General features: G+C 43.3%; 1 protein-coding gene across 1 annotated transcript in view; it reads right to left on the bottom strand.

Moving 5' to 3' along the window:
* Positions 1-5,461: 5,461 nt before the first annotated feature.
* Positions 5,462-24,932, bottom strand: part of LOC308318631 (neural-cadherin) — a gene marked incomplete at both ends in the record, with an annotated part of 165,392 nt that continues 145,921 nt past the window's right edge. Inside the window, 14 exons of the mRNA XM_080768256.1 lie at positions 5,462-6,169; positions 7,326-7,483; positions 7,888-8,141; positions 8,381-8,561; positions 11,855-12,119; positions 12,600-12,766; positions 13,858-14,038; positions 15,695-15,806; positions 16,408-16,535; positions 16,634-16,761; positions 19,534-19,748; positions 20,240-20,517; positions 21,591-21,826; positions 23,708-23,892. Coding sequence (XP_080624382.1) covers positions 5,462-6,169; positions 7,326-7,483; positions 7,888-8,141; positions 8,381-8,561; positions 11,855-12,119; positions 12,600-12,766; positions 13,858-14,038; positions 15,695-15,806; positions 16,408-16,535; positions 16,634-16,761; positions 19,534-19,748; positions 20,240-20,517; positions 21,591-21,826; positions 23,708-23,892 — 3,196 coding nt within the window. The remainder of the gene's footprint in view (positions 6,170-7,325; positions 7,484-7,887; positions 8,142-8,380; positions 8,562-11,854; positions 12,120-12,599; positions 12,767-13,857; positions 14,039-15,694; positions 15,807-16,407; positions 16,536-16,633; positions 16,762-19,533; positions 19,749-20,239; positions 20,518-21,590; positions 21,827-23,707; positions 23,893-24,932) is intronic.

Genomic DNA, 24,932 nt, shown 5'->3' on the forward strand with positions numbered 1-24,932 from the left:
CAACGTAATTAATCGGTTCACATTGCTGTCGGTCGGAGGAGGAGGAGGAGGAGGAGGAGGATTTGCTGTGGTGAACGGAATGTTAGTCAAGTCAGTTACAGTTCCCACTGGGATTTCCTGACAGTGTGGGAGGGTGCCCCACTCCTGGGGAGGGAGTTGGCTGAGATCCAGGAAGGTGTTGCTGGCTGCAATGAATAAAGGTTGGGTTTTGGTTGGTATGTCTATCTATTAGTAAAGTAAATTAGGTGGTTGAATGGAGTGATAATAGTAGGCTATGTCTTCAGGTTTTTTCATGATTTTTCTATTTTTTTTATCGTTGAAAATCATGAAAAACAACATAAGTATGTAGGCTATATTAAAAAAATGATGAAAATCTGTTTTTTCGGCGACATATACGTCGAACCAATCATGATCGACTTAATACTACTCGTGTAGGCCTATAGCTTAATCGAGAAGCACATCTTTGGAGGTTATACATCAACGAAAAACAGTGGGAAGTGGGAATTCATTGGTATAGAAGGAATAACCTGGGAGAGAAATGGAGCAGAGGACAAACCTAATGAAATGTTGTCCAGCAGGGGGCATGGGTTTACCCAGGCTAGGACAAACCGTCACTAAAGAATGTCACGGTGTGCAGTTTTTGGTTTGCCATAAATGAGCAGTTGGACGATGGGCGGCATTATATCTGTATCTAAACATGACATTATATGAGTCATCATCTTTGTGCTGCAATTATGGAAGTACAGTGGTGCAAAAAAGTGCATTTTTTACTTACTCTGTCACATGTACGTAAAAGTCCGGAATTCAAAATGTACTTTATTAAAAGTACAAAATAAGTATTGGTATCAAAAAGACCTTAAAGTTCTAAAAGTAGAAAGTACTTTACATTATGTGAATGTCTCATTTCAAGTTTTCAAAATTTGAAAATAGCTGATCTGCAAGCTCACAGTGCGTCGCACCACCACACACTGTGAGCTTGTAGATCGGCTTGTTTCAAATGATCTAAATGTATTCATATAAGTCTGAAATCATCTCTCATTGGGGGTCCTTAGCATATATTTTCAAATGGGGGGGTCCGCGGGCTATAATTAGTGCCAATTTAGGGGTCCTTTACATGAAAAAAGTTTGGGAACCACTGCTTTAAAAACCATGATAATATGAGTCATCTCTGCTGTGCTGTAATTATGGAGGTCATGTTGTGCGAGCAGTTTAGCGTCATCATACATGCAGCCAGCCAGCCAGCCAGCCTCCTCCAGCCAGAAGCAGCCAGAATGCAACGCAGACCTCGGTGAACTCCTTGAAAACATTCTCCAGTTTGCTGCGACCACTCAGGACATTATTACTCATGCCTGTGTGTGTGTGTGGAAATTGTGTTTATTGTATTTTATTTTACTCAGCCATAACAATTTATTTTCTGTTAACCAACTTCCTGGCTGGCAGGCAGGCAGACAGCTACTCATAGACAGGCAGACAGACAGACAGCTACTCATGGAGAATTGGACAGGCAGGCAGTCAGACAGCTACTCATAGACAGGCAGACAGACAGCTACTCATGGAGAATTGGACAGGCAGGCAGACAGCTACTCATGGACAATTGGACAGGCAGGAAGGCAGACAGCTACTCATAGACAGACAGACAGCTACTCATGGACAATTGGACAGGCAGGAAGGCAGACAGCTACTCATGGACAATTAGGCAGACAGGCAGACAGACAGCTACTCATGGACAATTAGGCAGGCAGACAGCTACTCAGACAGGCAGACAGACAGCTACTCATGGACAATTGGACAGGCAAGCAGGCAGACAGACAGCTACTCATAGACAGGCAGGCAGACAGCTACTCATAGACAGGCAGACAGTAAGACAGCTACTCATTGACAGACAGACAAATAACTACTCATGGACAGACAGACAGGCAGGCAGGCAGGCAAAGAGCTACTCATGTTATGTTATTATGTTATTATAACAGCTACTCATGTTATGTGCAATAATTTGTGCAGTTATGGAAACAGCTCTTTGTGTTTATGCAAGAAAATGTAACACATTTATTTATTTACATATTGTGTGCATGCACATTGTACTTTGATACATTTTGCGAAAATAAAGCAATTGAAAGAGAGAAGTTATCAAGTATCATTAATGTCGTAATTTTATCTACTGGCACCTGGCCCCTTGCCATTTTTGTAATGTGGCCCACAGGTAAATCTATTTGAGTATCCCTGTCGTACGGCATACTATAGCGCGCCGTTTTTCATCATTTTTGAGGATTTGGAAAAAAAAATCCGCAATTTCCGCAATTACCATTTCCGCAATCCCGCAATTTCCGCAATTCCGCAATTTGACAAAAACGATGGGTTATAGCCCATGTTTTTTGAAATTTTGAAAAAAAAAGTTATCCTCGTTTCTCATCATTTTGGACCACTGGCTATAGCCCATATCGTACGGCATACTATAGCGCGCCGTTTTTCATCATTTTTGAGGATTTGAAAAAAATGACGAAATGACAAAAACGATGGGTTATAGCCCATGTTTTTTGAAATTTTGAAAAAAAAAGTTAGCCTCGTTTCTCATCATTTTGGACCGTGGGCTATAGCCCATATCGTACGGCATACTATAGCGCACAGTTTTTCATAGCCCGAGACCATGGGCTATAGCCCATGGTCTCGGAGTGATTTTCATCTTTTTTTCAAATCCTCAAAAATGATGAAAAACGGCTTGCTAAAGTATAGCCTATGGTCTCGGATGATCCGAGACCATGGGCTATAAATAATGAAAAACGAGGATTTGAAAAAAAAAATAGAAAATCACTCCAAGACCAGAATACAAGAATACAAATATGAAAGCGTAATTCCATGGGGAATAGCTGTTTTATTAAAAGTCATATACAAAAGGAATATTCCATGTTAGGTTGCTATAAAACGTACATATGTACAGTACATCATATTTTACATAAACAATGTTCAGTCCTAAATACAAGAAGTTTAGACACTGGTGCGGACTGTGACTTCCACACAAATCAACACATTCACAAACATGGTCATAAAACATTGTCTTAACAGTTAGTTTATACTGACAGTTGTCAACAGTTTGTTAAAACATACACCATATTTGGAGCTTAAAATCAGTTGATAAAGACACCCGTGTAACATATTTTGGATGCATAGCTTCCAGTACAATTGCCTGAAGGTACACTTTTGGGTCCAGGGACAAAATCAGTGACACTTGGTTCCTCCGTGCATCACCATACTTCATGTAGCAAGGACGTTTTAACACCATGGGGCTAATAATGTCTTTGTGGCATGTTTGTCCTTGCTTGTTGTCTTTGTTTAGTATGTTTCTTTGAAACACCTTTTTGTTAAAAGTGCTTCATATATTTGATTGAACTTTCACCAGTGTCTTTCTTCACATCAACCAAACTAAACATTGGAAGAATTTACCGCAAGGTCTCCGTTTTCACTATTTTGAAAGCCTTCATCGAAAATATCCAAGCAATAATATAGAATAATTTCAACTATCATCAGCAATTATGATTGTACTCTTCGCCTGTTCATAATGACTCCATGATCAGACCATGACAGGAAATATTTCCTCCATAAAAACCATACAGTACATAAACCATCAATTAAACAATACATTCATTAGAAGTTGCCAAGACAAAAATATGGGGACGTTGCTTCGAGGTAGGGAAGGAAATTACCACCAGCCACTTGCCAAATGCTTTTGTCATATCTCTATAGGCAGGAGCGGTACATCCAAATGAATAACGACTACCATTTGGCCTTCCTCTCACCTCTAGAGATATGTACGCACACATACACAGAGATAGTTGGGAACATGATGACAGCTAACCCCAAACAATTCAACAAATATTCTGAAGAGGCCACCCACCCCAAAATACAGTGCACAGAGAACTGGATGCTTTTTCCCATAAGAGTACAAAAATAATCTTTCATCTAAAAACCTATTGTCAGTGTATATTTCATTTTTTACCAGGCAAGTTGAGAGGCTTTTTGTTCTCAGCATTTTAAGGTTTTGTACTTTTATTTGGCAAATTGATCCCACGGTCCCTTTAATGATGACATAGAATCACTCGCTAGTGCAACACGGAGCTAAAGAAAATGACTTACTATGTGTGTAGATCTTTTCCTTCCAAGCAACAACCCTACAACCTTGAAGTTAATAGAGAAACTGACAATGATGAGGAACTGATAAAAAAGACTAAGGGAAATGTATCTTTGTGGGTGGATTCTGCCAATGCTTTTCAATTAGTTTGTTTTCGGATTTCTGTAAAAAAAAAATCGGTTCCCATTGATAAGCATTGGCAGAATGGGCCCTAATAGGCAGAATTAATGTTTGGTGTGACCGCACCCTCAAGAGTCATTTCATGAGTTTTGGTTTGTAGATCTGTGCATTTACACAATGACAGAAGATCTGAATTTGAACCTTTTGTGGCACCAATTTGAACAAGTGGTTTTTCGAGCAGCCTACTATACAGTCTATGGTAGTGAACATTTTCAAATTGGCTAATTAATTCTCTGTTGTCTTCGTAAATAAAATAAAAGACAGGTGTTACAAACAGTGTATCTTGAAGCACATTACTAACTAAAGATATATAAAACAACCAGAGTCTGTATACCTACTTTGACCAGGTATGTTCAAACTCACATTGTCACACTGAGGAACAATTTCCACTGTGTAAAAGCTGGCTCAAAAAAAGCTGGCTCAAAAGGAATGTAAAAAACTAAATAAATACAGTACATGGAACAGCTTTTAAAGAGAGGAATAAAAGCCAATAAATAAATTCAGATCAGTATGACATATTTGTGAACCCTCTTGACAAACCCGCTACTATACTGGAACCCATCGTCTGTCTGTGTGTGCTTTTTCCCTCCCATATCAATGACCCATAACATACTGTATACTCAGTGTAGACCACTTTACTTAGTATACTGATACTCAGTTGACCGGAGTCCCACAGGGGTCTAAGTAGGCCCCCTCCTTTTCCCCCTCTACACCAAATATCAAAGATCTACAAGATCACAACCAATCGCTTTGCAACGGGTTGTGAGTTTGCATATCTGCTATTTTTGCCGAATGTTCGCCCCAGAATAGGGACGCTAGGGTTCATGTGCCTAAGATGTGCCTAAATTTCATCATAATTTCTCCTAGTTATTCTTCGTCTCCTCTCTTCCAGTCCTTGCATAAGACAAATACTGAACTTCCTTTGCTTACTCCAGGTCTGTCTGTCTGTCTGTCTGTGTCTGATCACATCATCAGCAGACAAAGGTACAACATGCATACATATTCCATTTGGTGGTTGACAATCCCGTGACACCATACACGATGGGATGGGCCCATATACTGTACGCTGGTAGTGCTAATAATGCTACCCATTTACAGGGCTGTGTTTAGTGGACAGAGACATTGTAGGGTTGGCTGTACGTAGATTTCCATGGGGCCCTAATGCGGATGGGGGAGGGGGTCCTGGCTATGGCTCCTTTGCATGTAGCTAACAGCGTCCCTGTATGTGAGGGCCAACTGGGGCCGGTCATACATCTCACTCAGTGTCTGGAATTTGGGACCCCAGCTAGACAGCCTGTCATAGCCGAAACCCTCCTCATCGTACTCAACTTGTTCCGGCCCCGTAGCGTTTCGGCAGGATGAGACCGACCCGAGTGAGCTGAGGCTGCCCACCGACGACCCGGAACCTTCCACGCACCAGACGTGGTAGGCATCCTGCGGAAACATGTCGCTGTCGGTGTCTGCCTCCCAGATGATGCGTGCCACGTAGCTCTTGAAGTCAACGTGGGACTGCGATCCCGCCGGTGGGACGTCCACGCAGCCGGTGTCATTCACCTTGACGTCAACACTCGTGTGTACACCGTGGTTAGTGTAGCTGGTTCTGTTGGCGTCGTAAGCATAGGCAGCGTCACTAGTGCAGCTGCCGTTTGCAGTGTGGTGATGGTGATGGTGGTGGTGTTGATGATGGTGGTGGTGGTGGGGGATGCTGAGGTACGGCGCGCCTGAACTGCTGCAAGATGAGCCGGCCGGGTGAACCTCCTCCTGGGAGCCCTGGGAGGACTTGATGAGAGGAGCTGTGGTGCAGGATGATGACTGGGACAGGCTGGAGCACAGGGGACGCTTCAGCTCTGTGATGTCATACGCATTCTGAACAAGAGGGGGATTCACATACAGTTACATTTAAGCCTATTCTTGTCATACAAAATGGAAAATGGTTAGTATAAAAGTTTGTGTGGATGATAGACACTAGGAATAACAGCACCACCTAGTGTTTACTGTTCTAAATGTTCATTCTGGGGACACAACTTGAAGATTGCCATTTTAGGCTTGAGTTAACATTGCTGCCTGGGTTGACATCAATGCAATTTTACAAAAGTTTATGTGAATTTGTCTGTGTATATGTGATTCATGTATGCATGCACAATTAATGCCATAGGCTGTTTACACTTATAATTAAAATGTGTCTTGAGGAAACAGATTCAATCCGTCTAGTGTTTCTCAACCAATGATTTACATCATCTTGTCCCACTCCCTAACACAAACTCAAATTTAATGTTTGTTTTGACACTGTTTGTTTTACATCATCATTACATCATCTAATCATAGCAACATGAGTTAGACTATAATATATTAGAGTTAGATTAATAGAGACTTACACATAAAACATACCTTTAAGTATTAAGTTTGAGTCGTTGTATTCGTTGAAAGAATGATACCATAATATGCCCTTATTGGCTATTGATGATATCTTGGGTGAGTAAAAGGTACTGTAGTCGGTGCAATGCGATCGAGTCGGTTGGGTATGTATGTCAGGGTAAAAATAGTGGTCTCTTATTGGCTCCTCAATGTTGATAAGAGCGCCCCTCACTTCACATGGGTGTGATTTCTATTGTATAATGTGTTGCTTATATAATTTTGAAAACTAAAGATCAGATTTTACATTAAACTGGACTGGTAGTATATGACTTTCAGGGAATATATGATTTACGATTCTGTGCCTATCGGGACATAACTTGGACGGCGCTCAAAGCGGACTTCGCAAAGCTCGGCACAGCGACTCGCTCGCTTTAGCTCGCTCATCGAAATACTTTTTGTATTTTGACGTCAGAGTTTGTATGCAGGACATTTACTTACATGTTGTACTTCTTCCACCACTCTGTGTGTGTGTGTGTGTGTGTGTGTGTGTGTGTGTGTGTGTGTGTGTGTGTGTGTGTGTGTGTGTGTGTGTGTGTGTGTGTGTGTGTGTGTGTGTGTGACTGTGCAATGTGCATGCGTGCGTGCATGCGTGCGTGCGTGCGTGTACCTGGTCCTGCTCACCGCCACCCTCCTCATTGTAGTTGAGGATGTTTTCTCTGATATCCTCCCAGCTCTCGTGCTCAGCAGGGATGTGGTAAACACCCCTCTTCCTAAACTTATTACGACTGCCTTTCTGGTTCCACACTGTCACTGCTACCAATACAGCTGCAACACACACATGCACACACACAATTATTGTGGGTAAAAGTCGGTATAAAGTGCAAAAGGATGATAAACCGATGCTATGTTAACAGATGGGCTGTGGTTCAAAACCAAAGGAGGATATTTCCAAGTTTGTACCACTGAAGAGGATGTAAGACAACGTACGTTTTCAAAACTCAGTGTAAAGAAGTCCTTGTTCTTTATTCCTTACGTCAGTGCTCCACGAGAAGAGATGGACCTCTCACAAACAATTGTATTTCTTTTTGATTGAAAGCTGTCCTCCTCTGATCTCCTCACGTCAGAATGTACAAATAAGGCCCATTTGGTTACACTATCAAGAGTTAAATGATGTAATACTGAGGATTTCAGTGCAGACAATGACCCCTTCTTCCACTTCCTCCACTTACCGAAGAAGACCAGCAGACACATGCTGATTGCCAGGATTGAGCTCGGGCTGAGAGCTGCTAGGCGGTGGCCTTTGACTTGTCCCAGCTCACAGCGTTGACCTCTGAACCCTTCCTGGCAACGGCAGCGGAAGCTATCGGGGGACAGAGCCTGGCACGCGCCCTGGTTCCGGCAGGACGTGTGTTTACACGGCGAGGGAACACAGTGCTGCAGGCCCGTCACATCGTCTGTCACCGTCACCTGGCTCCCAGGGCACCTACCGGAGAACAGACTTAATGGTCATCCACAACAAGCAGTAGAACTATGTCGTTCACAGTTGTGGTGTTTACCACTTGTATGGTAAAACGATATGTTTACATTTATAGCCTACTGCTTGGTTTGGACAGTCCTTTATAATGTGCTTAATGCTGAAGTAGAGGTTAGTGTTTTTTAAAGAACATAAATTTAATGTAGATATGTTCCATGTACAGGCATGTGTCTTTGCAGTCTCCCCACCTGCACTGGTGTTTCCTCCACAGATCAACACAGAAGAGTGGGCTGTGGCAGGGCTTGACGCTGCAGGCATCTGAGGAGCACCCAGGGACCACACCCTGCCTCTCCAACACGGTGGCAAACTCTGTACTCTGGCCATCCAGAGGCAGGGTGTGGCCGTTGAGACGCACATCTCGCAGGCAGCCTGTGGAAGAGGACATGGGTTAAACTTAGTTTAGGACAACACCACAAATGCAAGTTTAAAACTAATACACAATAGAACCTTTTTCATGGCACAATGAAATTAAATAGTAGGGTAAAAAACACAGGTTTTATAAATGGTACTAATTAAGGTTCTGTTGCATTTAGTGTAGCAGAGCCTTTCCAGTGAGACAGCATGCACCTTATTTAGTGTCATTGGTAACAACTGTGTTTACTATTTCATGTCAAAATGGCTGCTGTGAAAAAGGTCAGTTAAAAATGATCAAAGATAACACCCAATAAATAAAAAAGCATGACAATGAAAAGTTTATAATATAATACCCTAGCTTATAAATAATATCAGCTAGGTTTCAGAAGGCCTACTATTGCATTTGATTTCAACATCAATTTTAGAGATAGATCTTTACTTAAATACTGATGATTATAGGCTCTCCCTTTAAATCAGGGGTAACCAACCAGGGGTTCGCGAGCTACCAGTAGCTCGCGGGAACCTTTCAAGTCGATCGCGAAGTGTCAGACCCATTGGAATGCAAATGCTTGCCTTTCAGGCTGCCTTTATATCCTACTCTTTGAGATTATTATTTCATGTGAATCATGTCAAAATGAAAAGATGATGATGTGATTGGCACACAGCGCAGCAGCAGCGCAGCAGCAGCGCAGCAGCAGCGCAGCAGCGCAGCAGCAGCGCAGCAGCAGCGCAGCAGCAGCGCAGCAGCAGCGCAGCAGCAGCGCAGCACAGCGGCCCGAGGACACAATAAGAAATATAACATTATTATTCTCCTCCTCCTCCTCCAACAACTCGATAACGTTCTCATTTTAGTTTGTTACTCATTTTCTGAGCCATGCAAATAAACAACAACCAGCACTGACTGGAGACGGAGAGGTTCATGTGCCCTGCGCGTAAAGCTTAGCCAGAAACAGGACAGTCATTGCGTCAGCATGGATGTAGCCTCGGAAACCCAGACGTTATATTTCCAGCACAGAGGTGAGGGGGGGTATCGTTTGGGGGTAACGTTTGCGGCTTTTATCTGTTACTTCTCTGACACAGCGCAGTTCAAACAGACTTCAGCCAGTCAATAGTGGGACACCGCACGCTGAGAGCCACATACACAGCTGCATTTGGTTTTTAATTAAGGGCGCGTTCTGAATATACCAGTCTGCAATGCAAACTAATAGGCGAGTGCACTCCAGGGCATATGCAAAGGGAAAGAATGACTTCTGTCCGTGACAATAATCAATGCTACAGTTTGAATTCTGTACACACGAACACATAGAGCAAAAAATATGATAAATATGAAATATGAAAACTTGTTGAAGTACAACGCATGAGTCAAGTAGCTGCTTTTGTATCAAACCCTTTCCTCTTTACTGAGCCTACTGTCATTGAACTGCTGTCCGATAAAATGCAGGATGTGTTTGCATTAACTTCAGATATTTAAATGGAGATTATTGGATTAGTAAGTGACTGTCACCTGCAGGTCAGAGCTAAAGAGAAGGAATTTTAATGACACCCTCAGACTGGCAATCACTAAATATGAACCAGATTTCAAAACGCTTGCAGATAAAGTGCAGTCACAGCAGTCTCATTAAAGGTGGGCTGACCCTGAGAGTATGTCACCAATATCTGTGCAAATATATATGGTCATGTTATGCCTATGTCATTTGAACATCTGCCAATGTGAATATTCATTGAAATGAGAAACAAAATATTTCTAATACTAATTATTTCTAATTTGTCTTAATATTATTTGACATTGATAAGTATTACTATAAGTATTTATTCTAATTTAAGCTTTAGTCTTTGTGTGGATGTGTGCACATGCATTGAGCCTGTCAGAAATAGCAAAAAAACACGTGTTTTATCCTAACACGTTTTAGTGGTAGATCTTGGCTTACAATTGGGAATAAAATGGGCTCTTGGGCTTGAAAAGGTTGGTTACCACTGCTTTAAATCATTTCCCGTAAGTTTTACCATACATATATAAGATATTTCAAGTGACTATTTTGGATTCTGTAAGCCATTTGAAACAATTTTATTTTCCCACAAACTTTCCCTCAATGGTCTCTTCAGATGAATTAGTACCCGAGTTGGCTGCTAGGGGGCAGACTTAGTCAGAGAAAGGACAATTGAGAAAAACCTAAATACAGACAGATACAGAGGTAAGACAGAGGCAGGAAAAGAAGATAATTTGAAAGAGTGAACAATGGACAAGAGGCAACAAAGAAAAGAGAAGAGACAGAAGGAGACAAAATATGTGAAAATCAAGTTTATAACCATAAAGACGTCCTTTAAACCAGATCAAACTGACACGAAGACCCAGAACATGAAAACCTAGATTTCTCCCTGGAGGATAGCTGCAAACACCATTTCTCCTCATGACTCCTTCGCCCCCATTTCTCCTGCTTTTCTCCTGCTTTTTGGGGATTTCATCCTTTGTGTGTGGTCCACTCATGTGTCAATGGCCCATATACCCCCCTCACACACCACACTAATATGCAGTCATAATTTGAATTAATAAATAAAGAGATAGTCACTTTTAAGTAATTAGTGGTTATTATTAAAGATGTCTTTTATTGGTTTATCGTTTTATATGATGGTCTGAGGTTGGCAGGTATGGCTTAGATCCAAACATCCATTAAATAAGACCAATATACTAAATATCAGGGTGGCCGTCGCTTAGTGGGTAAAGAGGCCGTCTGGTAATAAGAATGTGCTAAAGGCACTCTATGTGTTGTCCTTCAGCAAGACACTTAACCCCTAACAGGTCCTCATAATATAACTCATCATAATAACTCATCATAATATAACAGTCTGACCAGCCATCAGCTGGGTAAATCTCCCCTGCAGGGTTAACCTATTAAAACCGGGAAAGCATCATTTTAGATTTGAACCACTTTAACCATTATTTCAAACTTCACCTCGTCACTTTGTGCTGCATGCACTATGAGCTTATAGATCTTCGATTTTAGAAAATTCAGAACATTTTGAATAGTTATATATATTTTTTTAAAGCAATCCTTTGCTTCTGGGGGTCCCTGGAACAAAATATTTTGAGATAGGCGGTTGACGGCCAATTACATCATCAATTTGGGGGTCGTTGATATGGAAAAGTTTGAGCACCATTGATATAGCAACATACTAATACAGTATGTTTTTTAGAAGACATTTGTAGAATCGGCCTCAGTTCTTAATGGGTTAATAAGGTGTACCAACCAATCTAATCAAACAATATGCAACATCTAACCAGATACACAGCAGACAGATTCTGATCTTACCCTGGAAGTCAGCATTGGCCACAGTATCGGGTCCATTGCCGACCATCACACTAGTGGGGTGCACCACGATCTCCCTCCTGTTCCCCAGCCAGGCTTTGACCTCTCGCGAGCCGCCGCCTCGTTCTAGACGCAACATGAATAGGTTGTCGTGACGATAAAGGCTGACCTGCACCCACTGGCCATTGTCAAGCCTCTGGCTAGGTAGGTGCAGGGTATGAGTGCCATCACCCAGGTTGGCACGCACCGTCAGATGTCCCTCCATGATCTGAGGGGCAGGGAAGGAGGATAGAACAGTGGGTCACAATACTTTTCAGCTTGAGACCACTTTAAAACACTTCTGGGGTATTGTTAACATCTAAATGTCTATCCAGGCATTTGTGTGTACCCCAGACAATTTTTAAGTTGCTTGATTCAATATTTAGAAATTTTATATTAATTTTATCAGACATATAACCCCCAAAATAAGTCCCAACCCAGTGTTTGGGAAACCCTGGTTTAGGAAGTAACACAGAGACCAGAGGAGTGAAAGAGAGGTGTGCATGATTGTGAAACAGATCATTTAAACAGGAAAAAGGTTTACAGTGACTATATTAAAAGTGTAGTCAAATAATTTCCCTGTTGTTCGTCATGGTATAGCATGCCTTCAAATCAATAAGATGTCTGTACAGTATTATTTACATTATGCACTAAATTTACATTTCAACTTTGATTGTTTCGATTTTCGATTATTATGACTGTGACAGACCTCCAGGACGATGTACTCATTGGCTTCCCGGGATGTCATGGAGAGCAGGGTACCAGAGGAGCCTCGGGTGCGGAGCAGGAGCTGTGCATGTGTGCGTCGAGGATTGCTTCCTCCTCTGAGCTGGAAGCGTAGCATACTGTCCATGTCAAAGGACCATTCTGGAACAGCTGTGAGGGAACCAGGGATAGTTTAATCACTTAACCACAAAATAAATAAATCTATATTATAATCTGTAAATGTCACACGGTCACCGTGCTGCCTCGGGTGAGGGCAGTAGTACGTAACACGACTGGAGATGACCAAAGGATGGCAAGACACACAATAGAGGGTATGCGTGTGACATCATCATACCCGGAAGTTATGCGGGAACGCAAAAAGCTACTTTCTGGACTTCTGATTGCATTAAAGGTCTTTAAACAACATTAGATTCACTTTGTCACTCACTTTGACACTCGATCTACCATTCACCCTGTATTCAGCAAAGCTTAGTTAACATGTTTAATTTTTCCCAATTGACAGGAAGAGTGGTAAAACAGTCCATCAAACAGGACAAGATTGTACACGCACACTGTCTACACTTTAACTCTTTAAAATTACATTTACTAGCCCTTACCCGTTGTGAGATATTTGCCCCCCCCCCCTTGTGGCTGCGGGGAGTACTGCGCCCGGGCGCATTGCCCGTGGGATCGTGTGGTGATGTAAAAACAATATTTGTACAGTAAATATGACAGTTGCGTCGGTAAAATGTAGCCTAGCCGGATTCTGGGAGCGTGCATGGAGAGATGTGTGCTAATAGTGTGGCTCGGTCGGAGATAGACCACGGATAAACGGCTGCCCTGGGTGCGTTTTCGCATTTCTAATTCACTAATAAATTCATTATTAATCATTAATGTGTCAAATCGAAAAAAGGGCTCCGTTAAGACCTCCATATAATTATGGTCCATGCCTGTGTGTAAAGTGGGAGTGATTGGTGCAGGCAATGATGAGATAAGGCGGTGCTTCTGACATTCATTCAGACATTCATTCAGACATTGTTAGAATTATAGTATGATTTGCTATCTGACACAAAAATAGATGTGTGCACACTCGCAAAAGCACGCAAAAAGCAGTTGCATTATAAAAGTCCACAAACTGTATAATTGTGTTTTGGATGTCTTAAAGTCGCAAAAGGACACACGCGTGCACGCACACACACACACACACACACACACACACACACACACACACACAGATGCCATCCCGCCCCCAGTCCACTCACCTTTGTCACACTTGTGTCCAGTGTAGCCAGGGTGACAGTCACAGCTGAAGGAGCCCCACTCACCCAAGCAGGTACCATGGACCCCACAGGAAGGTCCTGCTGTCGTCACACACACCCCATCTGTCAGCCCACATCCAGGGGAGCTGTCCACATTCTCCCCTGGAGAGGCCAGATCATACACCTAGAAGAAAGAGACAGAGACAGGTTAGCAATGCTGTGGACTCTACCTGATATCTACTATCCTGCACATGTTAACATTTAACTATATTTTGCATCAAAATAAACGAACCGAATATTTTGCATCAAAATATTCACATAGTGAGTGGTTGAGTGGTTCTCCAAGTGGGGTCCTTGAGAAGTTACGGGTCTGCAACTCAGAGAATATACAATTTTGGTTCAATTTGGTCCAGCGGCCAGATCAGTAGCTGGCCCCCATGCAGGCTGGTCCACCGTAACGAGACATCAGTAGCTGGCCCCCATGCAGGCTGGTCCACCGTAACGAGACATCAGTAGCTGGCCCCCGTGCAGGCTGGTCCACCGTAACGAGACATCAGTAGCTGGCCCCCATGCAGGCTGGTCCACCGCTTGCCCCAGACAAACTTTGGTCAACTCAACTGTCATTGCATGGATGTTCTCTTTATTTATTTCTTATTTCAGACTTTGAAATTGCTATTTTGTCCGTGGCACTAAAACCAACCATCTGTCTGACGCTACCATAGACTGTAAAAAATATGGACAAAGCGTTCTCCGGGTCTATCATGAACGTAAAATGAAGCCTGTCAGTCCTTGTTATTGTAAGTCGCCATCTTTCTAGATCCGTTTTGGCCCAGCTGGCCATTGGCTGGCCCAGACAACGAGGCGGGACTTCCCCCCTTCTTCTCCGTTGGTTTTTATTTTGACTCGAGTGGGAGGGGAATCCCGATCATAGACTGTAACGGTAGCCACGCCCCACAGAACATACGTGACGTTATGGTAATTATTTTAATAAATGGGACCATAATTTTCCAAAAAGAATATTATGACATTAGAAATGAGACTTTAAACTAGTGACTGGAAGCAGAAAGTATTCATGACCATGTTTATTAACACATCTAGTACAGGAAGTGCATCAAAATAGACGCTCCGGGGTGCCAGAGTAGTCGCCAGAGTAGTGATCGCTTTTACTCTGAAAGCCATGAACCGGAAACACTTTCTTAAAAAAATTGACTTGACAAAATGAGCTCATAATCCCCGATCATCTTACTATATTTATATAAACTCCAAAAAGCGTTCATATTTTGCGGGAGAGACGGATGAGGAGCAGAAATGCAGCGCCAGCATATCGATCCATTCATCACCACGGAGAGCGCCCTGGATGAGGAGATACGAGTCATTCTTTCCGCCGCGCTAACATGGGAGTCAATGACAAGCTAATATTTGCACAGAGCGTTAGCATACGGCAAGCGAAAAGCGAAATGCCAAAAAAAAAAGAAGGAATAATTCTGAATATTATTATCTCGCCCCGCGTCGTTTGGACGTCGCTAGGACGTCCACAGACGTCTAAGGTACCACTCGGTTCTGATCCTTATGACGTTTCCAGACGTGTTTTGTACAGAATGTGTTAAGGTAATACAGTCTAGGTGAAGTTGGGCCCAAATACATGGACTTCTATGGGGCTATGGGTTTTTCTGGGTCCAATGACAGCGCCACAACAGGCCATTATATGAACTTTCAGGAAATCCCGATTTCCTCAGTGGCTTCACAAAATATCTGTCTGACTGCCCCCCTGACTGCTACACACACAATATCACACACACACACAACAACACACACACACACACACACACAGTTTTCGTACCTGACTGTCCACCACTAAGTTCCGGATGCAGCCTGTGTAGCTTCCATAGTGACGGAGCGAGGAGGACTCCTTCACACCTCCCAGCTGGAGGGGCTGGTACACATTCAAATACCTGGAAGATGGAGAAGAGGAACTATAAATTAAATGCACCAGCATTAGTGGTGAAGAAGTGTGCATGTGTGCGTTTGTGTGTGCGCGCGCGCGCGCGCGTGCGTGCGTGTGCGTGCGTGTGTGTGTGTGTGTGTGTGTGTGTGTGTGTGTGTGTGTGTGTGTGTGTTGTGTGTGGATGGGGGGGGTATTTATCACATACACATTTTATTTTCCTGTCTGGGGGTATGATAAAGACAGAGAGGGGGTTATAATCTTGCACTGATTGACCGACTGACTGCCATATCTTCCCTAGGGATAATAAATTGCCACACGCTAAAGTGCCACCATGTGCTTATCGAGCACGATGTAGGAATTCTCCATTTGAAACATGGACGAGGAGACACTGGAGTTTATCTGGGTGCAAATTAACCGAGATCTTTGACAGTTCACGGAATAGTTGCGTAACTAGCTCCTACAGTGTATTCACCAAACTCTCCCCGCATTACTCGTCAAAGATGAACAGATCTGCAAGCTTACAACACTTTGCGTCTCAACATCTTGACAACTCGTAGATCAGTGTATTGGTCAATATCTATATACTATGTATTTTGTTGTGTTGCTACCTGTGAGGGCCAGGTGTCTCTCCTGAGGCCTTACAGCCTGACTGGTCCATCTCCACTACATCCAGTCCCAGCCCCTCAAGCTCGTTGACCACTGCCCCCCCACATTGGTCCAGGATAAGTTGAACTGCCTACACAGGACGCAAACACATGGTCAACATCTTACATATTTCACATTTCAGCATAGCATTCATTGCAACTCCATTGAACTGAATTAACCAACCCTTACCTTCCCATTGCTGATTATGTCCAGCCGGTGCCAACGGCGGTCGGTGACGATGGCCTTTGGTGGCAGCTGGAGGGTGAGTGTTCCTGATCCGTGGTTAATACTGAGGGCTGGAACGCCGTTCCTAAGCTCTGGATCGGAGTACCAGAAACAGCATAGTTCACAAAGAGATTTTCTCAAGTCAGAATGTTACCTCTAGAACTCTATGGGCGTTCAAAAATACACTGAGAAATTGTAAAGCCATCATTTAGGTTGGGCGGCAGAGTAGCTTAATGGTTACAGAGTCCATATTGTTACAGAACAATTGTTGTTACGAATGTTACAGAAGTTCGGTTGAGACTCGCGAAGAGAGTGTAGTTGAGTGCAACCTTCGTTATAGAGCTGGCCAACGGCCAATATTGGAAGATTGTGGTGATACTGGGTATAGCTTGTAGGTGGAAATGTACACAGTATGTTAGTCATAGGAATGTTAATTAACACAGCTGCTGCAAAAGAGTATGCATGCTCAGCTCAGTAAACCTTCATTGAAAAAATAAATAGAAATATATGAATTTCAAAAAGAAAAACATTGACAAAAGAGGGAGAACATTAAGTTCTGCTCAATGTGTTACTGTAAATGATCAAACCAGATCAAACATCCAATTCTTCTTACTAACTTTCACTTGAGCTTGGTAACTGCAGTGCACTAGTGTTCTCAATATGAAATAGGTCATTTTTGTAGAACATACTGTATATATTTCACTCAAGTCTAAAATCATTGTTCTTGCTCTACCAGTTGATGTTTGCCGCCCCAAAATTGTGCTGTCATACCTCTTTTCTAAAATACATTGATGAGAAAATAAGCATTCTTTTCTTCTCTCCAGAAAAAAACAATGTAAGTGATTTATTTGACACCAGTGATACATTTCATTAAAACACTGGGCTTATAGCTGTTCTTCTATTATTGGGCCAGACAAAACCCTCTGAGCCTCTCATCGGACTTATATTGCTGTGTAAGCTGGTATATCCCATTATGACTCAACTCAGCCAAACTCAGCCAATTGCACACATACACGTGCACGAGAGAGAGAGAGTGTGTGTGTGTGTGTGTGTGTGTGTGTGTGTGTGTGTGAGTGAGTGAGAGAGATAAGTCTGTCTGTTCTCCTCAAAGCTTTCCCGCTGCATACTGTAAGTAACTATACATGCACACACTTCTATGCATGCGTGTATTTCTTTATATGTGTATGCAAATCTGTGTGTAATCTGTACATCTGTACATTGAGGGCCTATCCGAGTGTGTGAGTGTGTGTGTGTGTGTGTGTGTGTGTGTGTGTGTGTCTCTGAATAGGTGAGTGTACAGTGCATTTGAGATTGTGTGCATCTACAGTAAGTGCCTAGGAGTGAGTATTTGTGTGTGCGTGACCCAATCAACTTCAATGGCACATTATTGAGCACTTCAGTGAAAAATGCTCCGAAGCGTTCAATGCTGCAGCCATCTTCGATTTTCCTATCCAGGGAGTCACAGAACACGAATTGTGTTCAATAATGACATAACTTAATGCCAGGAGGAGCTAACAAACCCATTATGCAAGGCCTTTTCAAAGGCCAAGTCTGGTCTAATCCTTTAAGTCTAGACCAGGACCAATGGGAATTGGCATAAGAGAGACCGGCTTCTCTAATTCTTTCCAATACAAATTCCATGGTGAAACAACATCTTTCTTTATGCTGGCTATTTTGCTGCCATGGTAATCCTGAATTAAATTACCAGTTTTTATGCAATTTCCATTACAATGGGCAATTTGTGTATTTAATTAATAACAAATCTATAACAGAATCGTAAAAGCTCTTGTCTTTCTGCGATTACATATTTGTGTTAAAATACAACTAACCTCCCAGCCCCAGTGTTGTTTGGTTGTTTTCAAACATTGTGACCGATACACTGAGAAATTTTAACCAGAGGTTCGGATACACTGCCAAGGTTTGGTGCGACCAATGCTAAAGATATTCTCATGGTCATGTAAATGTCATATATACTTAGTTGCGTGCTGGTGTCATGCTCAGTAAATAGCAGATCTAGTACAAGCCAACCATGTGTCATGAATGTGACGCGTGGTAAGCAATGCATCACCAACACGCAACCAAGTATAAATGAGGCTTACGGATATTTTTGGATAAATCATGTTCAATGAACAGCACATGTTACATGGCTCTCCAAAGTTTGCCATGAGGCAGCCCAGGGGTTTGAAATGTATACGTATGTATGTATGTATATATATATATATATATATATATATATATATATATATATATATATATATATATCATCATACTATAATTCAGCGAATGTCTGAATGTCTGTCTGAATGTCTGAATGTCACTGACAGCGCGTTATCTCATCATTGACTGCACGAATCACTCCCACTTTTCACACAGACATGGACCATAATTATATGGAGGGCGTAACGGAGCCCTTTTTTCCATTTGACACATTAATGATTAATAATGAATTTATTAGTGAATAAAAACAGCCGTTTACAGCCGTTTACAGCCGTGGTCTATCTCCGACCGAGCCACACTATTAGCACACATCTCTCCATGCCAAAAAAATTCTGCACGCTCCCAGAATCCAGCTAGGCTACTTTTTACAGACGCAACTGTCATATTTACTGTACAAATATTGTTTTTACATCACCACACGATGGGCAATGCGCCCGGGCGCAGTACCCCCCACGGCCACAAGATGGGGGCAAATATCTCACAACGGGTAAGGGCTAGTATATCAAATTTGGCCAAATGCGAGACTGGGTGTGCGGGGGTGCGTCAGCTAGGTCAGACTGGGCGTGCGGGGGTGCGTCAGCTAGGTCAGACTGGGCGTGCGTCAGCTAGGTCAGGAGGTGGCAGGGGGTACAGGGGGAACCGCTGACCTAGAGCAATGAAGTCTTCCTGTTCCCCAGAGTGGGCGGGGCCAAGCGGCCCAGCATATAGCAGTAGCCCATTGGCTGACTCAGCCAGGAACTCCAGGGAGATGTGGCTCTGGAAGCAAGGCCTGATGGGAGGGAACCAGGCATAGCCCTGACCACCAAAGGTGTGCTTTGTCTGCTGGCACTCAGGACCATCATACATAGGAGGACACTTACATCTGGACAGAGAGAGACAGACAGACACATTTGTAGATACCATATTATATTCATTAAACAAATGCTATAGGCAGACACTTCTATAACAGGTGACATTGATTAATCCATTAAGACCTGAGGCGGACTACAAATGCCTTCTAATTCAGTAGTTCTCAAATGCTTTCGTGCCAAGGACCCCGAACATGATATGTATCACATATCATGAACTTGGGGTCATGTGATCAGTGACATCACGAAGATGTACTTTACAAGGCAAAGAGTACATCTTTGTGATGTCACTGATCACATGAACCCAGGTTCTAGACCTCCAGTTCTAGGCTAAAAGGAAAGGGGGGACTTCTTTATTATTTCTACACACAACAACTCTAAGGTATATTTATTATGACATAGTCTCTCCCCTTTAATGTTGTTGTTGTCTCTACAGCATATGATTAGAATAGAATGGAATAGATGATGGCAGCTTTTAAGATACAATAAATAAATAAATCCTTACCTGTATCCTAGCTCACTATCTAGGCAGTGTCCCCCATTGAGGCAGGGGTTCACTGGGTAGGAGGAGCAGGAGAGATGGGGCTTTTCCCTGGCGCCACAGCCACAGCGGGCCTCTGAAGATGCAGACACAGACACCAGGGATGTGTTCCCCGGGTTCAGAGCTACAGGGGCATGGCTAAAGGAGACAACACTGCTGCAGCCACCAGATTGGCTGCAGTCGGTGTAAGGGCACTCATCCACACCCACCTGAGAGATGGACACGCCCAAAGCTGCCTCCAGCTGTTTGACGTTGAGGTGAGCGAGGGTGGGAGAGGGGTCGTGGACACATAGGAAGAGAGAGAAAGCAGAAGCAACATGGGTTAGCAATATATGCACTTGCAAGCTTATAAAGTTTATGAAATCGGGACTGCAGAGTTGCACTGTTTTTGGGTGTAACACAAGATGATCAGAAACTACAGAGAACATTAAAAAACAAAACAAAAAAGACAAGGATAAACAGTATTAGAAACTGCATACAAAGACATTCTATAGACTAACATTGACAGGGAATTATACCCTATACAGAAAAAGCCCCAGCTTGGCTTTTCTAACCACCCGGCAGTAAACTGTCGATGACAGGAAATCTAAACAACTGCTTCTGGGCAGTTCGGCCTGTTAAAAAATAGTCTCATATTTATACACCAGTGAATAATTGATTAAGGCTCTCAGATATAGACCTGTCTGTCTGTCTGTCTGTCTGTCTGTCTGTGTGTCTGTGTGTCTGTGTTTGGTGATAGACGCTCATGCTGGCTATGCTACTAATTCTGGTGCGTTGTCCCACTCCCTCCCTCTCTCGCCCTCTTATAAAAGCTGGGTTAGGTCACCAGCTGCATCCCTTAAATGGATCTGAAATATTTAACCATATTTGAGCAGTGTATGTGTGAATGGAATGAGTGTGTGCTTGTGTGGGTCTGAGAATGAAGTACACTACAGGTGATTCATTCTGGTTTAAACGCACAAGTGTTGTATTTAACCTTGAGTAGCATGCATGCATGGATGTGTGTGTGTATATCTGACAGAGCGTTAAATGGTGCATGTGCAAGTGTTTCTTTAAGTGCATCCTCAATTGTGGGTGCATGAGTTTGATGTTTAATTCATGCCTATTCAATCTATCATTAATCATCTTGGTACCTGATATCATTCATCTATGTGGGATGGTTGGTATACAGTATGCTTGTCATTACTGTATGTATACTTTACAGAACAAGTGTAAAACAAGTATAAATAAACATAGTCCTATGATCTCCTATAATCAAATGGTCCTAATAGGGAAGCCGGGCCTTAATAGAGAGTACGAAAAAAAGTCTTGTCACCTTGGCTCTGTTGGCCGCCACATAGCCCTGAAGCTTCTCAGATCTGTAGTACGGTGAGCCGTGAGCAGCAAACCACACGCTGAGCTCCCGCTCAGCGTGCCGGTTAGTGTCTGCCACAGAGAACACCTGGACATTGTCTGGATCAGTTTGCAGGACCTCAGCCAACACGGCACCCAGCCGTGAGAACTGACTCTCTTGACCTCCTCCGCTGCTGAAGAAATCCTCCATAGTAAGATCTGGAAAAGGAGGAGAGGATGGAGAGATGGGGAGGGGGGACAGAATGTGAGGCAGATGTGATGATAATGATGGGAGAAGAGAAGGATTAAAAACATAGAAAACGATAGAAAACGGTAGAAAACGGTAGAGACGACAACATGAATAACAGAGAAACTAGAAAAAATGCACAGGTCTCCATCAGGTCACGAACGAAAATGTGTAGGAGTAATGTAAACACATATATATATATATAAAAAAAAAATTGCAAAAATGTGCCTCCTGGTGGCGCTATAAAAGATAGGGCAATGTCAAAAGGGTGGTGATCACATGAATATAGAAATTGCGTGTACTGATTTGCGTGATGTATGGATAAAATCTGTAGGAGAAAATTGCGACGATAGGTCGTGTTTACTATGAAAACCAGCATTTCCCGTCAGTCAGTAGGTCAGTGCGTTGTGTCACGCCTCGTGTCACGTCTCCATATATTGTCACGCCTCGTGACACGTCACGGCACCATATATGGAGAAGACTGGATCATCACCTAGATCTGCATATATGGAGCCGGCCAGCAACTCTATATCTGACCTCAAACCCTTAGATCTCCATATATGGAGCTGACCTGTTCTGACATTCCATTTGTTGATACTACTCCATCCGTCCTTCCTCTTTGATGTCTCCCTTTTGACTGATACCTGTCCTTTCAAATTCTAGATGGGCCCGCCCCAAAGTTATTAGTAGAGTTCTCAACAGGCCCTAAAATGAAGACCCAGCCCTACCTGGGCCCTCATCAAATCCTGTACACTCAAGACACTGCCTCCGCTGCCACCCTTAGATCTCCATATATGGAGCTGACCTGTTCTGACATTCCATATAGGCTATTGATCTGACCTCATCAAACCCTGTACACTCAAAACACACTCCATGTATGGCCAGTACAGAATTCATTCCATATGTTGATCTGACCCCCCATTCCAAAGTGCCAGTGCTCGCCCTCATGGTGAGCCTCATGGTGTTCGGAAATGGAAATTCGGAAATTGGCATCCAGGGAGTGTGTGTGGACGGACGGACGTACCCGGACGGACGGAAATAAGGACGGACAGAGTGCTAAACATACTCTCTCCACATGCCTTCGGCCTGGTGGAGACAAAAAATAAAAGCTGAGGAGAGAAAAAAGAGAAGAGAAAAGCACAGGAAGGAAGATAGGAAGGGACAGGAGAAAAGAAGGAAAATTAAAAGCAGTAGTCGAACAACTCAAAGCCTCCAGCTGGATGAGTGAGAAGCCAGTCAGATGTTGTGTGAGACTCCTGTGAGCCCAGCGCCTGAGGGAGCTGACAGCCAAGCGCCACTTTTCCCAGGTCACCCAGGGGACATGTCAGAGATACAAAAGCCTGGCCCCAAGGCACTCTGGCATACGTGACATCACATAAATGTCAAGTATGGTTACCTTGGCAACTGAGTGACAGAATCACCTCTTGAGACGTGCATGTGTTTGCGTGGGAAGGAAAGATGTTTGTGGTGTGTGTGTGTGTGTGTGTGTGTGTGTGTGTTTGTGCGTGCGCACATGTGCTTGCGTGCGTGTCCGTGGAGTGTATGTGTGTGCGCGTGTGTGTGTGGTGGGGGGGGGTCCGGAGAAAGACCCAAAAGTGACAATATTTGACAGCTGCCATCTTTATGCAAATATTGATCCAGTTAGTTTGTCAGGTATGCTCATGAGGGCTGTGTGACTCCAGCATGTTCAGTGGAAAAGTCTCGTTCATGTTGTACATGACCGATGGCTACTGTACCGCTTCTTGTCATGATGTTGACCCATCCACACCTTCTTACTCTATTTATATTAACGCAGGGGAATAAAAAGGATCAAATAGAAACAATGATAATGAGGGGGTAGAAAAGGGACTCACTGGACAGGCGTATGGAGGCAGCATTCTGAAGGGCCTCCTCAGGCAGCTCTGCCACCAGAACATCTGCAGTGGAGGTCACGTCAGGCCAGGTCCTGTCTGACACACGGACCTGCAGGCTGTAGGAGCCTGGTGGAGTCCCCTCTCTGACACTGAGCTCACCAGAGTTCTGGTTCAGACTGAATAACCTAGACCGAGAGAGAGAGAGAGAGAGAGAGAGAGAGAGAGAGAGAGAGAGAGAGAGAGAGAGATTGTCAAGTGGTGATGAAAGTAGACTGGATCGTGAGAATTTGGCTTGGCAATTCAACTTTCAAATCAGCCCTCTCAATCCACTCATTCTACTACAGCCGAAGTTTCAGAACCACAAATAACACACAGTTTTTAATTAAATTGGGCCCATACAGTGCCTGCATACAGTGTCCAGTCATGTATGTGACAGAACATTAATGTCTCTATGTTTAGTCTTTTTCAGAATTAAAAAACCTTTCTAGATTGTTGTCTATTATAAATGCACTCTGACATCGTAGGATACATACAAACAGCAAATGCCCACCATGTGAAAATGGTCAGTGGTGTGCGGCCCCTCAACACACACACACACACACACACACACACACACACACACACACACACACACACACACACACACACACACCTAATCCATCCTAACACCTAATATCCCCACATTTAAAAGGTGAGCTATCAGGGGAAACATGCAATATTGATGACTTCATTACAACATAAAACCTCTCTGCTACCCAAACCCCCGCACGCACGCACGCACACACGCACCTTCTCCTGTTTCTTCCGTTGTGAAAACGAAACATACTCCAAAATAAAATCGACTTTTATCAAGGGCAGCTTGCGGTCAGTGAGACGCTAGGGATTCAGTGTCTTGCTCAAGGACACTCCACGAGGACGTGATGGATAAAGGTGGACAGGTGTCAGCTCTTAGCTGGAATAAACATGTTCCACAAGCCATTCTTATATGCCAGGCATGACATCATAGGATTCCCTGTTGGCCCTATGAGCTCAATACTGTAGCATTGCAGCATGTCATTTTCACTCAATACTATCAGCCAAGACAGACACTTTGCCCCTAATCGTGTGGCAAAGCCTAGCTTTGTTTTATCACCTCTGTCCATTCCAAATCCTGGACCAATCCATCACCCTTGTATGTATGTGTCCATCAGTCTGGGTTATAGTTCAATCAATGGTTCAGAGCATG

Source organism: Protomyctophum bolini, assembly GCF_963924005.1.
Source record: "Protomyctophum bolini genome assembly, chromosome: 7".
Lineage (NCBI taxonomy): Eukaryota > Metazoa > Chordata > Actinopteri > Myctophiformes > Myctophidae > Protomyctophum > Protomyctophum bolini.